Below are 16,400 nucleotides of genomic sequence, written 5' to 3' on the forward strand. Positions count from 1 at the left end.
TGCCAACAATAATTTGCCTCTGACCGGTGACTAGGTTAGTTTTGTTTCTGAAAACTCTCTCTCTCATAATTGAGAGGTTAATCTATTTTATCTCCTAGATGTCTTAAACAATTTAAAAAAGCATAGTTGCAGGTGTTTGCTTAAACTGAATTTACAAGTATGTTCTGTATAGATTGGTAAAAAAATATGCATTAGATAAAGCATTTTTCCCGTTTAAAGCCACATGCTTTTAGAAGGGTTAGGAGATCAAATTAGTCAGGACCCTCTCTCTCTCTCTCTAAGAATTGATGGCCAGGTTACTTTATTTTTTTCAAGTACACATAATCAGGCACAAAGAGATTATAGTAGTTACTATTACGTACGTATGTCTTCTGTGGAAATATTTACTATTTAGAAGAAAGGTGCATTATCTATTTTCTAATTGTACTTTGAACACTAAGAATATTTGAGAATGATGGTTGATTTTCTGGAAACCAACATGAAGTAGGCCAAGTTCAAGAACCCCTGGAATTCCTTTTCAACCAAAATTTACCTGTAAACAAGATTCCTCCACAGCTTTACGCTCCACAAGATACGCTTGATCTATTTACCACCTTTTCAACCAAAATTTACCTGTAAACAAGATTCCTCCACAGCTTTACGCTCTACAAAATACGCTTGATCTATTTACCAATTCATCCAATTTTTGCCTTTGTTGCGGAGAAGACTACATAATTGTTAAGATGACTATATAAAAGATCTAATAAGGATACTACAAGGATGAGAGTCAATAGTGGCGAATCGCTATTGCTCTATAACGGTGATATTTCTCTCCAAGATGTCACTGGCAAAAAGTGACTTATGTTGATCAATAAGGGCGATATTTTTAAGTTGTTAAAGGATGAACCAATACTAGCAAAAAAATCTTGCCATAACTAAAAAACTAATAATGACAAAGTAGTTTATAACAGTGAGATACCTGATAATGGTGAGATCTCTAGCTCACCGTTATAGGCTACCCATAGGTTATAACATTCCTTCTCAGTGTTATAGCCTATAATGTCTAGCATTAACTCACCATTGTAGGTTATAACAGGGAGGATTATTCGTTGTTATAGGCTATAATGGCAAGATAGGGATTTTGCCTATAACAGCTGCAAATTTAAAATGCAAAATTAGTATTAAAAAAAAATTACATTAAAAAACTTACAACTGAAATATACATTAAACACAAAGTTCCTGTACACTTCAAACATTCACTTCAATGTAACACTTTGAACTAGATTTTAGAAACACTCGTAAAGATAATACTACCAACAACTCACAGCAATTACAATGACAGTGATGACAATGACGATGGTGTTGATGCCGAAGAAGAGGAAGATAAGGAGGTTGAAGATGAAAGGCATGAAGAATCAGCACCCTTGATCAATAGAAATTTTGAAATGAATGAATAACCCATGGCTTCTGCAATGTAAAGAGGTGTAGCCCCTCTCTTAGTGACAGCATTGACATCAGCTCCCTTGCTGACCAACAATTCAACTGCTTCACTACTGCCCCCCTCCACTGCACAGTGCAAAGGAGTATGTCCTTCTATATCTTTGCAATCTACCTCCATACCATATTCCAGTAACAAGCCAATTGCCTTGACATGCCCCTTGATGGCAGCACAGTGCAAGGAGCTCCATCCATATTGATCCTTCCTATTCAATCCTTTGTTTGCACTAGATCTTCTCTTTTCCAAACAAGACTCCAAGTCCTTTACATCACCCTTCCTTGCTGCTGCAAGAACCCTATCTCCACTCTCTAGCATCTCGACAACCGATTTCTGCGAATTAAAAAGTATATTTTAAGTTGCCTCTTTTACCAAGAGTTGATTGTCATCCAAACAACAATATCACTAAATCAGATTAATCATTAAATTGTTTCATAGCTACTCGTCATCCAATCAGTAAAACCAAGTTTTTAAAGTTTCTAAAAACAGGGTTTTGCTTTAAAAAAAAATTTCTGCCAGTTTTTTGTAAAAACTAGTTTTTTTTTTTACGTCATCGAAGCAACCTTTAAGGTTTTAAATGCTACTTACATGCCCTTTTTCTTGAGCAACATCTATAGGAGAATGACCATGGATGGTGCAAATTTGTGCATCAGCACCCTCTTCAAGAAGCAACTCAACAATTGTTGTGTCTCCGTTGGCTGCCGCTCTGAACAAGGCAGTGCGGCCATCGTTGCTCTGTGCATCTTTTCGAGCACCGACTTCGAGGAGCAGCCTCACTGACTCGACATGACTCCTGCTAGAGGCGATGTGTAAGGCTGTCCTTCCTTCTGAATCCCGAGCCTCTATGTGGGAACGGGTTGTTGCTTGTTGCTTTATCAATTTAGACAAGACATCAACCTGGTTCCAGAGCGCGGCAAAGTGGAGGGCGGTCCAGCTTTTAGGATTCCAACAAGCTGAGGCAGCTTCAAGCAGTGCTTTAGAATCATTGTTCTCCTGGTGGGGCAGCTGTCGCTTGAGTATCTGCCAAACAGCATGTACATCACCATTGGCAGTGCAGTGGCGCAGTAGAAGAGCACCAACATAGACGGCATGCAGCTTGACATCAAAGGTGAGAGGTTTGCGAACAAAGAACCAATCGAAGACAGATTCAGCTCGCGAGTCCGGTGAGAATTGCGCGGTCTTGATCAGGAACCTGTCAGTAGTAGACCTGGGGAAGGTGGGGGGAAGATGAGATTGAGGCTTGAGCACAATTTGGAAGGAGATATGGGAAAGTGGCTGGATAAGTCCACTTGGTGGCTTCACTAGGAACTTGTCAGGGGAGGAGGTCTGAACCTTGAAGGCAATGGGAGTGGTCCGGCTGAGGGACCTAAGGTTGATGGTGGTCTTGCACTTGCATTCCAATTCAAAGTCTACTCTAACCTCATCCTCAGCCACTTCAATCAAAGGCTGCATCTCCTCCATGAGAGATAGAGAGAGAGAGAGACCTTTGTTCTTGGTTTTGGCTTGGGGATGGGCGGAATGTTTTGTAGTTACCAAGGTGAGAGCTAGAGGAGCAATGTGCAAACAATAGATGGTGTTTTGTGGCCATTTTGTCTTTTGTTATATCGGTTTGCACTAGGCTTTTGCATCATTTTCGGTTTATGGGACATGATATTTCTCTCACAAAATGACTGGGTAGTTTGCCTGGGCCCCTTGGCCCTGGCAAAAAACTTCTTGGATGAGATGACGGAGCCAGCCACGAGCTGGGTTTAATAGGGGAAAAGAATGGGCAAATCACAGGGTGTTCCAAAGATCAGGTTGGCAACTGTCCTCTCTAATGAATGGTTAGAAAAGACTGCTTGAACCATAAGAGAGCCTTAGAACTTGGGGTATCAACAAGTCGGTTTTGGTTCGGACCCAGGTGAAACCAAACTTGGACCAGAGTTTTGGGTATGATATCGGGTCCAGACTGGGGTCTAATTGAGTCTACTATAATAGAAACCATACCCGAATCTGATGAAAACTATATGAATCAGACTGGAACTATACCTGGCAAAATAATATTTTTTTATCATTTTTACATTGAAAAATTGTGGGTCATAATCAAAACTCGAGTTGGGTTGAGTCTGGTCTAAAATTTCACCAACTATGCCCAGGTCCATGTATTAATCGGACCTTCAGGTCTGGACTCAAGTCTTAATCCCGTCTTCTTATTTGTCCTCATACCCGAACCTTATAGGGTTTGGTTCGAGTCGGGTCATGGTAAACCAGACCTGTTGACACCTCTACTTTGAACAGAGTAGGTATGCGTGAACCAACAGTAATTGAAATGATGATTCCAGTGCCCCCCACGTGAAGCAGTATTGACATGATGTGAAACAAACACAACCTTTATCATTGTGACCAATGTTGTAAGTATCGGTATTGGCCCTGAACGTTGGGCCACCGATTCAGCTGTATCGGTATGGATACTCAGCTGAATCGTTCTGTATTGGCCTAAAAACAATAGAAAGTTATTACATGTCAATAATAACGTTACACATGTTAAAATTATTAAAATGATATTAAAAAATATTTTTTGATACTTTTTATATTTATAAAAAAATAGCCCAGTTAGACCTGCAGCGTATCGAAATTCTGTCGATACACCCATTCTGATAACATTGACTAGGACCTCAAGTGGCTAGAACAATGTTGTCAGTATCGGAATTGGCCCTGTATCGTTTGGCCAATGATTCAGGTGAATCGGCCCGATACTGCTACTCAAGTGAATAGTTTTGAAGCGTCCAAAAAAAAAATATGTATCAATCATAAAATAAATTTAAGTATTTTTTATATTTATTAAAAAATAAACGATTCAGAAGTGAAGTATATTGATTTTCTGCCGATACAACAAGTATCGGCCGATACCCACTGATATTGGCGCCGTTGGGCTAAAAGGCCCTGTAAGCATAGTGACAAAAGTTAAAAACGGCAAAATCTAGGTAGGCAAAAAACTAGAGGGAGTTTGAAAATTTTCATAAATCTCTCATTTTTAGGCAAAATCTTGAGAATAAAAAATAAATTTAAAAATATAAAAAAATAAATTTTATAAGAAAATATAACTAAAATACATTTAAAAATACAAATCTCGGGGGTTTTCATGATAAATATCTTTTAAAAATATAAATATCGTGATATTTGTCACGGTTTGAAAATCTTGTGAGAAATTGCAGTTTTAAACTTTCAGGCAATTTCTCGCTATATATCGGCGATATATTATAAAAATATCACGATATTTGTCACAGAGCCTGTAAGACATGCAGGATGGGCCTGACTTTGGTCTTTCACACCAAGTTTTCATTTTTATTTTAGAAACATTTACAAAAGCACGCTTAACTTTTGGCTTATTTACAATACACACCTAACATTTGAAATACCAGAAATACATCCTAACTTTTGATAATTGCTTTGTTAACTAGGCATGTATTTGTAATATTTGAAAGTTTGGTGTGTTTGTAAATAGGCTAAAAGTTAAGCATGTTTTTTGTATTTTTTCCTTTAATGTTTTTACTAACAAGGAAGAGAAGCCATCGATTTTTTGGAATGCTGAGAGCCCTGTTTGGGCGCCCTCTGTGTAAAAACTTATAGGCTTTGACAGTGAACAGGCCGAGTCCCGAGTATATGTGACTCAAAAGGCAGAAGGTTAGGACCGGCTGTGCTTTGACAGTGGACGGAGTCAAGGCTCAGTATATATTCATGAATAGAATAGGTATGATGCTTGAGGGGTGCAACCGAAAGCGTCTAGTCTCGCAATGCCAAACTGCAGGTTCGAATCATAAGCAGTCGATGCAAAATTATCCTATGAAGGAACACATTCATGGTGTTTTGGAGTCCACTCATCCTATATATGAATGAATGGTATCAGAGTCTGCTTTGAATCAGAGCTACTTCTGACCTAATGCACTCCATATGAATTACAAATTACGAATGGATTTTCATTTCTTTCTTTTTTTACATAATAACGCTGGGGGGTTGCCCCGAATTGCTATTAAAATGATAAAAAATCACTTATATCTGATTCTCACTTAGTCATAGGCTTTGATTAACATTAAATGTGGGGTCATTTGTTGGAGATAACAATACGTTGAAGTTTTTTTTTTTCTTTTTGGATGGCAAGCTGGGGGTGGGGTTAGGCAGACCCCACCAGTTATTATTCAACGTATCATTGGGTTTTTAACCTGCAACGTCCGACCACAAGGAGACTTGCACATACAGCTCCTACCAACCACCCTAAGCGCTGTTGGTAACCCATATGAAGTAAATACTTAAAGCAAATCATATCGGTTGGACAAGTATGATATATACATGCATGATGAGGATTCATAACATATTTGTGTGAACCTCCTCACTTTCACATAAATATTTGTGTGAACCTCCTACTAGAGTTAAAATCACCTAAAAGATTTATAATATATTTGTTCGGACCTCCTTAAGTTGGTACAAATATATTGCAAACTTCTAAATACAATTAAAATTACTGATGAGATCACAACATATTTGTGTGATTCCTCACAATTGAGCCATATAATGATCACAATGGCATCCCGATCGGAGAGACTAAATGCGAGCCGGAAAGCATCACCGGGGTGCTCTGCAGGTTGCTTGGAGGCCTCAACACCCTCGCTGGCACTCTGGTTCTCCTGCCACCGTGCCTGTGCGTGATCCGCCACACTGCTGCAGAGGCGTCACCTAGGTTCCCCTACTTCTTCAATCCAAACCTATGATTGTACATATTATAGCTTATTAATTTACCGTAAATAACGTGTTGGATTAAATCTTTTTTTTTTTTTTTGTGTGTTTTGTAAAACTAACCTTACAAATGTGATTTACATGTTTCACTTAAGTAGGAATCTTACTGAATGGAGCATGTTGAACACATCTATGAGGTTAGATTGAATCAAAACTTGTGCATAGGAGATCCATAGGCATTTGTACGTAATGGCTTCATCACTAAAACATTACCCTATATATGATAGGGGTGATCCTGGAGCACCTACTCCCACCTAATAAAAGCTTCAAAATTTCAAAAATTTGAGTATTTTTTGTTGATCAGACCCTACAGATATGATCTGCAATCATTATTGAGTGCAAACAAGTTTTGGATTATGTGATTATGACATACATGAAGGATTTTTATGATCTTCAAAAATCAATGTCTAACAATGTACTAAAATTTCATGACTTAAAAAATCTTATTTTTATGTCTAAAAAACATGATTCCTATCCAATAAACTATGTTTAAGTACATGGTCTGATTGAGAAGATGCAACCTACAACTATGATTTCTACTAGGTGGAAGTAGGTGCTCCCCTAGCATATACATTTTGGTACAAATGATTCTACCTACAATCTAGTTTGAATCTCATGATGCAAGTTGTTTTGACACAATCTAACCACGTAGATGTATTCAACATGCTCGATTTAGTAAGAATCAACTCTTGGATCATGTTTTTTTATGAAAATTATTTTTCTGAGTAAAAAAAATTTGATACCTTCATGGCCATTGATTTTTGTATCACTGAAAAACCTGTATACAGGTCAGATTCCAGTAATCTGAAAGTCGGTTCCTACTAAACAAAACTTGTAGACCACATCTAGGCATTAGCTGTGAGAAAAAACTTATCTCCTTTTGCTATATAGTTCTCTCCTTTTGCTATATAGTTTGCACCTACAAACAACTATAACAAATCTTATATATATATGGGAATAATGTGTAGCTTCCAAACCCCTTATCTCCTAGATAGTCCTCGACCCCTTTAAAATACTTATTGTATGTGTTTTTTGTTTAATCTAAACATGTATATATGTTTATCATTATTCAATCACTAAAACCATTTTTTGTTTGAATCAAATTAACAAAAAATCTTGATTTTAGTTAATCTAGTTTTTGGTGCAATATGAACCATTGATTTTTTTGTTGAATTAAAAACACATTTAAACATGAAGAATACATGTTTCTACTAAATAAAGCATAGAAAACACATGAATTTAGAATAAGCAAACAATACATGCAAGTATCAACGTGGAAATCTGCTTGTTTGGTAGGAGCTGTTAGTGCACGTCACCTTGTGTTGGGACGTAGCAAGTTCAAAACCCAATGGTACCTTGTGTAACCGGTGGGGGTCTGCCTCCAACTTTGCCTAATACATGCAAGTATGTTTTATAAGGGAGTTTGGGATGGTCTGGAAGATAAATGGTTTGGAAGTTATACATCGCTTGTTATGGTGGTGATGACAATGACCCTTTAATTTAGTGCATGGCAGAGCATTTAAACATATCCCCAAACATGAATTGGTAAGAATTAAGCTGCAGTTATTGACAGTTATTGTTATGAAAACCACACATAAAAATGAAACAAATCATAAGAAAAAATAAAAAGGAAAAAAAATATAGAGAAGACACAAGATTTAGGTGGTTCCACATTCATGCCTACATTCATAGATGAAAGAGGGAAAAGAAATCACTCACAAAAATGAAGAATACAATGGTGCTGGGGATACAAGATCTCTTGGAGCCCCAAAAATCTAATATACCTAAAACTCTTTCATCTCCTAAAAGAGAGAGCTCTCCATACAAGAAAAAACCTTAGCTGGTATAAGAGAAAAAAAATATAAAAATAGGGCCAAGCTCATTCCTTCCACTACCACACACTACCATACCACAAACCTCATTGAAAATTTTCATTATAGAGTTCTCAAAATATTTGTGGGAGCGGGGAGTAGGACTACAGAAGTTACAAGTAACAGAAGTAGCTGGTTTATCTATTCAGACATATTGTCTTATTTAATTTCGAGCAGCCAACAAAACCAGTTCAAAATTTTGGTCTCTTAGGCATTGTGGCTTGAAACCTCTTTTAATTCAATATTCCAAAATCACGTGAGACCTTTTTGATCTCTGTATGACCCTATTACTAAAGAAAAGACAGATCAATAACATTATTGAACCAGCATCTTCCAGAAGGTGATAATTTTTGTTTAATAACAACCATAGGACGACAAAAGCAGAGGGTAATATTAATAATCAGCGTTGCAGTGGTAAACATGCAAAATGCAACACTATGGTACAGAGGCAAAAATCTCAAGTTGAAATTCTTGTAAGGTAATATGACAAGAAGCATCTGATGCTGAAACGATTGTCATTACTAATGTTTTGGCCTCATTGCTACTAGAACCATCATGCTCTTATATGTTGATCTAGAAGATTCCCTCTTTATATTGTTTTTTCTTTTAGTTAGATTCCTAATTAAGTTCCTCTACAGCTAGTCTATGCATTATATCTATTGTGCTTCATTGGGAAAGGGTAAACCAAGTATTGTGAATGTATCATTGTAAGGACTAAAAATTTATTGACTTGGTTCCAAAACCCTAGAGTCTGATTTCTTTGATAGAAAAGATGAAAGAGTTTTGGGTATATTGGGTTTTTGGGGCTCTAACATTGTATTGCAGGCACCTTTGCATTCTTCACTTGTGTCAGTGAATTTTTTCCCCTCATTCATCTGTGAAGGTGTCTAAATGCCGAATTAAGGGTCTGATTGGGATCTAGGAAATGGGATAGGAGTTAATGCATTTGGCAAAAAGTTGCTCAAACTACCACTTTGGTGGCTGTTTGGAAACCGGTAGCTGGGATGGAAAAGTTAATGCATTTGGGATAGAAAGTGACATTGTATTTATACTAAAGCATGAAATTGACAGCTACCACCTGTAGGATGTGGTAGCTGCCAAATCCAGGATTTTGCATCTGCCACTTCCTGAAATGCCACTTCCCATCCCAGCTACTAGTTTCCAAACAGGTCCTAAGTAAATCTCGTGTCTTCTCTATTTTTTTTTCTTTGTATTTTTCTTGTGGTTTTCATAACGATAAGTGTCAGTAATTTCAATGAAGCTTAATTCTTGCCAATTCATGTTTGGGAATATGTTTAGATGTTCTATCATGCACTGAATTAAAATTAAAGGATCATTGTGATCATCAGCACCATAATAAGTAATGTATGTTTATTTTGGGGACCGTTCCAAAATCTAAACCAGACATCAGTCCATTTCATGCTACCGGTCCAACGAATCTCACGGGAGCATTGAAATTAACAAGACATGTGAGGTACTTTTTAGAAACAAAACCATAGACTGATTCTGCTTGTGGCAATGGGTAAGCCCATAAGACGGTTCCCCATTCTTGCAGGTGGGTCATGAAAGCATTAGAATCTAAAAAAAATCATAAATAAGGGAGTTTTTCTCTTATTTATGATTTTTTAAAATAAAAAAATTTCAAGATTTTGCTCTATCCACCAATAGATAAGGGATGTACTCCCGTCCAAGTCTTAAAATAACATGGACTCACCAAATTCATTAGGTCAACCGAACCAACCAAGATCCATAAGTTAAACCTCATATTTATTCATGTTTCACCTAGTTCAACGTAATTGTATCCAAATAAGATGCGTATAAAACTGAGTTATACATGGATAGCTTTGGGATCAAGTAGTGTCCACTGGGTCCATAATAGCTAGTACGGATTTTAAAAACTACGATTTTCATTCAACTAAGTCTATTTTGGATACTTTTAAATCTTCCAAATCTTAAGATACTAAATGAATTGTATCCCTACTTTTCTCCAAGGCTCGGCTGCTGCAAACCACTAATCCCAATAAATCAAGCCAACTCTATCGTAAGATGCTAGTTGGGTTAGAGACGTCACGATCAGGGTTGTCAATGGGTCGAGTTTGACCCGGACCTGAATCATACCAAACACTATAGGGTCAGGGTTTGGTGATAAACAAGGAGGTCCGATTAGAATCAGGTTAGACTGAACACTACAAGAAAATTGTTAATTAGCGACGGAAATTTGCGACGAATTTTTTTCGTCGCTAATTAGCGACAGATTAGCTAGAGATACAATCTGTCGCTAATTCGCGACGGATTAGCGAGGAAACAACTTTTATCGCTAATCTGTCGCTACTTAGCGACGGATTAGCTACTGCAATTTTTTGTCGCTAATTCTTATTACAAGAACACCATTTTAGCGATGGATTTAGAGAGGGAACTCTGTCGTCGCTAATTAGCGACAGAATATGTTCTGTCGCTTTTTTGGTATTTTGATTTACGACGGCTTAGCGACGGAATTATTCCGTCACTAAATGTTGCGTAAATCCCTAATCCCATCCCTCTTTCTCTTTTTCCTGTTTCGCTGTCTTGCTCCCGCCCGCCGCCCTCTCCCTCCCGCCGCCCGTCGGCTCTCGCCACCGCCCGGCCGCCGCCGCTCGCCAGCCGCCGCTCCCCGTCCACCGCTCCCCGTCCACCGCTCGCCAGCCGCCGCTCGCCAGCCGTCCACCGCTCGCCAGCCGCCGCTCGCCAGCCGCCGCTCGCCAGCCGTCCACCGCTCGCCAGCTGCCGCTCCCCGTCAGCCTCCCGCCACCGCCCAGCGACGCGCAAGTAATCATTTCCGGTACGGTAAGTCATCTTCATTCTTCTTCTTCTTCTTCTTCTTCTTCTTCTTCTTCTTCTTCTTCTTCTTCTTCTTCTTCTTCTTCTTCTTCTTCTTCTTCTTCTTCTTCCGACGATTCCTCATCTACATTTTCTTCTTCTTCCATTAATTCTGTATAAAACAGAATAAATAAAAAAAAACAAGAGAAATAAAAAAGAAAAGAAAAAAACAATAGATCGAATTAGCATTTGTTTCTCTGTTTCCCATCTTAAGCATCTGCAAAATTTTTTAATCGGTTCATAAATCTGAGTTTTTATTTTCATTGTTTGTCGATTGTTGTTGTTCATTGTTAATTTTTCTTGTTTTACAGTCGTCAATTTCATGTTTTTTTTTATTTCTTGTGTTTTTTTTCTGCATTACACTTTCAGTTTACATTCAATTGTCTCTATTTGTTTTTAATTCAGTGTTTCTGCATTATGATTCAATCATCATAATAGATTTGTGTTTCCTAATTCTCGAACTATTCCAATTCCTGTTTTCATCTTTAACATAAATCTGATTTTCATTTTATGTCTTGTTTGATGTCAATTTTTTATTTTTTTATCATTGTTGAATTTCCTGCTTTTCAATTGAGTCGGTTCCTGTTTGCTTTCTTTTTCAGCATTGCATTACCTGTTTTTCTTTTCTGAATTTTCAGTAATTTTCTGTTTGCTTTACTGTTTACATTAGGTATAGTTTTTAGTTTTTTTTTCTGTTGCTAATTGTTCCTGTTTTTAATTTCTGGTTCTAATTTCCTGTTTTTAATTTTTACCTGTTTTTTTTTCTTTCATTCAAAATTTTGTTTGTCCAGTTTTATGTTTCATGCTTTTATCTGATTTTTTTATGTCTATTTCATTCAAATTTTATTTTCCTGAATTTTTTTACAAGTTCATTTTTCTGTTTTCCTGTATTTCAATTTTCAATTGTGTTTTTCTCGTTATTTTCTTGTTTCATTTTTCTGTGTTTGCTTTTCATCATTGCATTTCATGTTTAGATAATTCCTTGTCTGCATTTCTTGTTCTGCTAATTTTTGTTAATCTTTTAGTTTTTCATTGTAAAAGTTTTGTTTAGTCTTTTTGCTTCCTTTGCATAAGTGTTTGTGTTTCCCTAATTAGCTTCAATATTCATTGCAGTACATTACTTGCACACTTTATTTCATCGCATTTCATCATTAGATATATCATCATCAGTTTAGTTGTTTTTTGCATTGCATAAGTGTTTGTGTTTCCCTAATTAGCTTCAATATTCATTTTAACACAGTGTTTTTTGCAGATTTCTCAACGGAACTTGCTTGTGCCCTGCCACCCATGGTGAGTAAGTGATGCAAGCGCATCACATGTTATTTAATTTATTGAATGTAACACTTTATTGTTCACACACTCACTTAGTTGTTGATATCTAGGACTGCTTTGTTGGAGTTCGGAGATCATGCTGAGCATGATTTTAATGTATGAATATGGAAGTGTTCTTATTTTTGAAGTACGGAGTCCATGCTAGGCATGGTAGTAGTTAGTGGGATATTGAAGTGTGTTTGCTGCAGGTACATGTTTGACATTTGTTTGATATGAATTATTTCGATATATTGCAATGTTTGATGTGATTGTATCCATGCTTACATGTAGTTATTTTCAATTTGATTATGTCTTCCATGTGAAATTGTATACTGAAAGCATGCTTCAAATGAATGTATCGTGTCATGAATAGTTTGCACATGAAAATATTAAGTTATCAATGCATGCATCATAATTCTTGTGATTGTATGACATCATATATTGTATGATAAATTTGATATTTTCTTCATCATAGCATTCTGATGGTTCTCTTTTAACTGGTTAGGATACTATTTATAACATCATACGACAGAATGACTGCAAACCGTGAATGGATGTACCGTAGGATAGTAGACAATGAGTTATCGCATGAATATATGGATGGTGTTGACAGTTTTATTGAATTTGCAAAGGCAAGTGTCAGTACAGTAGATCCCACAGGTCGGATTAGGTGTCCCTGCAAGATTTGTAAGAATAATCGATTTGTAGAACCTCATGGCGTTAGACATCACCTATACAGGAAGGGTTTTGTGAGTGATTATCAGAACTGGACGTTTCATGGAGAAGAATTTAGAAACAATTTTGATGCACAGGTGAATGTGGTGCACGATAATCCATATACGAATTTGATATTTGATGTCGCAGGAACAGAACTGGGTTCTGCTATGAGTTCTAGTGATGTAAGAACTGCCGTAGATGAAGAATCACCAAACGATGCAGCTAGTAGATTTTATGATTTACTTAGAGATGCTGATGAGCCACTTTGGAACGGTTGTGAGAGTCACACTATCTTGTCTGCAGTTCTTCAACTAATGAATTTGAAGTCCGAGTATAATTTGAGTCAATCATGTTTTGACCGTTTGTGCATGATTGTGAAGAGTATGTTGCCTAAAGATGAGAAATTGCCACAAAATTTCTATCGTGCGAAAGTTATGGTCAACGCTCTAGGTATGGGTTACAAAAAGATTGATGTTTGTCCAAATCACTGCATGTTGTATTTCAAGGAGCAGGAAAACGACATATCATGCCCGTCATGTAGGCATTCTCGGTTCAAGCCAAAGACAAGAGGCAATGGTAGCACGAGATCAAAGGAAGTTTCATACAAGTCGCTCCGCTACTTTCCTATCACTCCTAGATTGCAGCGATTGTATATGTCTTCAAGGACAGCTAAACACATGAGATGACATGCAAATAAAGTTTGACATGATGAAAACAAGATCACGCATCCTGTTGACGCTGAAGCTTGGAAGCACTTTGATCGTACTCATCAGAACTTCGCAATGAAAGTGCGAAATATTAGACTCGGTATATGTACAGATGGATTTAATCCATTTGGGGGTAGATCAACTTCATACTCATGCTGGCCAGTATTTGTAACTCCATACAACCTTCCACCAAGCTTGTGTATGAAACGTCCAAATCTTTTCTTGTCTCTGTTGATCCCTGGTCCGACCTCACCTGGCCAAAATCTTGATGTATATCTAAGGCCATTGATTGATGAATTAAAAGTACTGTGGGATGACGGTGTTACCACGTATGATGCCCACAAAAAACAAAATTTCAACATGAAGGCCGTTGTTCTATGGACAATCAGTGACTTCCCTGCATATGGTATGTTATCTGGTTGGAGCACACATGGGAGGTTGGCTTGTCCGTACTGCATGGAGGATTTCAAAGCTTTTAGATTGAGGCATGGAAAGAAGCCTTGCTGGTTTGAGTGCCATCATCGATTTCTACCCAGCGATCATCCATTCCGACGTCAAAAGAATGCATTTAAAGCAGGCACAACTCAAACGGAAGGTCCATCCTCAAGATTGTCTGGCATAGAGATTCTAAGAAGATTGTGATACTTTCCAGATGTATTAACAGATGCCCGCAGTTCTACACCCTTCCGTGGATTTGGGAAGGATCACAATTGGACGAAAAAATCTATTTTTTGGGAACTACCGTATTGGCCGACCCTATTGATACGACATAATTTGGATGTGATGCATGTAGAGAAAAATGTGTTTGATAATGTGTTCAATACAGTAATGAATATTAAAAGAAAAACGAAGGATAATCCGAAGGCCCGTATGGATTTAAAATTAATATGTAAAAGACCAGAATTGGAACTCAAAGAGTATAATGGCAAAGTACTGAAACCAAAGGCAAAGTACGTGCTCGGACCTGATCAAATAAAACATGTATGTCAATGGTTGAGACAACTGAGATTTCCAGATGGATATGTCTCTAACATTGCTCGGGCTGTGAAGATTGACGATGTACAGTTATATGGGTTGAAGAGCCATGATTGTCATATCTTTATGCAACGATTGATACCCCTAGCATTCCATGATATGTTAGACAAACCTATATGGGGGGTATTGTCTGAGTCGAGCGGATTTTTCAGAACATTGTGCGCATCGGAGGTTGTTGTATCAGATGTAAAGAATCTTGAGGACTCTGTCATCACCACTGTTTGTCTGTTAGAAAAGATATTTTCTCCAGCATTTTTCGATGTTATGGAACATTTGATCATACATCTGCCATATGAACTAAGGGTTGGTGGCCCTGTGCAATATCGATTGATGTACTCATTTGAAAGGTATATGTTTTTTTATATTTGTCTCTTTAATGACAGATATTTAAAATTTGAAATGTATATTCTTGTCAGATGCATGTTCGACCTAAAAAAAAAGGTTCGTAATAAAGCAAGAGTAGAAGGCTCTATTTGTGAGGCGTACACTTTAGAAGAGATTTTAAATTTCTCATCTATGTACTTCGAACCTCATATTCCAACACGTTACACATGCCCGCCCCGTAACGATGATGGAGAACAAGTAACTGTAGCTGACAAGCTGTCGATATTTCAACCACTTGGGCATGCATTTGGTAGTTGCCGATCAAGGCTATTGACAGATCGAGAGCAAGATGCATCACACATCTATATTCTTTTTAATTGCTCAGCGATCGACCCATACATCGAGTAAGTATATGTATATGCAACTCAATTATAAATCATTTTATGTTCTATATGTGGATACATGGCTCGGTAATATAAGTATTTGTGGTTTGCAGACGATTTGATCTAGAGTTGCAAAGCGAAGTTTCACATCTCACTGATGCAGAAGTACAAAAAGAACGTGAAACTAAGTTTGTGGAGTGGTTGAAACAGTTGGTAAAGAAGCTAACATAAATTTTGTACTTATAAACAACACTAAGTTACTTAATTGATCGTGATCACAATAATTGTTTATGTCTGTGCGTAGGTTCGCCATGGTGATATTAACGATCAAGGAATATGTGATTTGGAAAATGGTCCGACCAAAGTTGTGCAATGCTACAACGGGTATATCGTAAATGGTTATCGATTCCATACAAAAGACTACGGTATAAACAAATCAACGATAAATAGTGGCGTGTGTGTCAAGGGTAGCAGCTACGGTGAAAATGAACATGATTACTACGGTGTTATAGAGGAAATAATGGAGTTGACTTACTTAGGCATGAATAACAGGGTTACGATATTCAAGTGTCATTGGTTTGATCCAACTGCAACAAGACTCGACAAAGCTTCAGGCATTGTGGAGGTGAATCATAAATCCAGGTTTGGAACATATGAACCATTCATATTAGCCTCGCAAGCTCAAAAAGTTTATTATACTTCATATCCGAGTATAAAAAAGTCAGATAGAAATGAATGGTGGGGAGTTTGCAAGGTGAAATCGAAACTATACCCCGAGTATGATCAGTTACAGAAAGATGAGTTAGTTGAAGACAGTGATTACTATCAATCAGATGATGTCTATGACTTCACTTATGGTCACGATGTTGCGCATGATATGCATGTCATATCTCCATTGGCCGATGAAACATTCATAGAGGAATGTGATCCAAATGATGTACCAAGTGGATGG

General features: G+C 37.4%; 1 protein-coding gene across 1 annotated transcript; it reads right to left on the reverse strand.

The window, feature by feature from the left end:
* Positions 1-1,309: 1,309 nt before the first annotated feature.
* LOC149839417 (protein VAPYRIN-LIKE-like) lies at positions 1,310-2,926 on the reverse strand. The gene is made up of 2 exons (XM_090004862.1): positions 2,063-2,926; positions 1,310-1,807 (listed from the first exon to the last, which is right to left on the reverse strand). The coding sequence occupies exons 1-2, from the start codon at positions 2,924-2,926 to the stop codon at positions 1,310-1,312; spliced, it is 1,362 nt and encodes a 453-aa protein (XP_089860988.1).
* Between the last annotated feature and the right edge of the window lie 13,474 nt (positions 2,927-16,400).

The sequence above is a fragment of the Nuphar pumila genome, chromosome 4 (assembly GCF_984573655.1).
Source record: "Nuphar pumila chromosome 4, dmNupPumi1.hap1.1, whole genome shotgun sequence".
In the NCBI taxonomy this organism is placed as follows: Eukaryota; Viridiplantae; Streptophyta; class Magnoliopsida; order Nymphaeales; family Nymphaeaceae; genus Nuphar; species Nuphar pumila.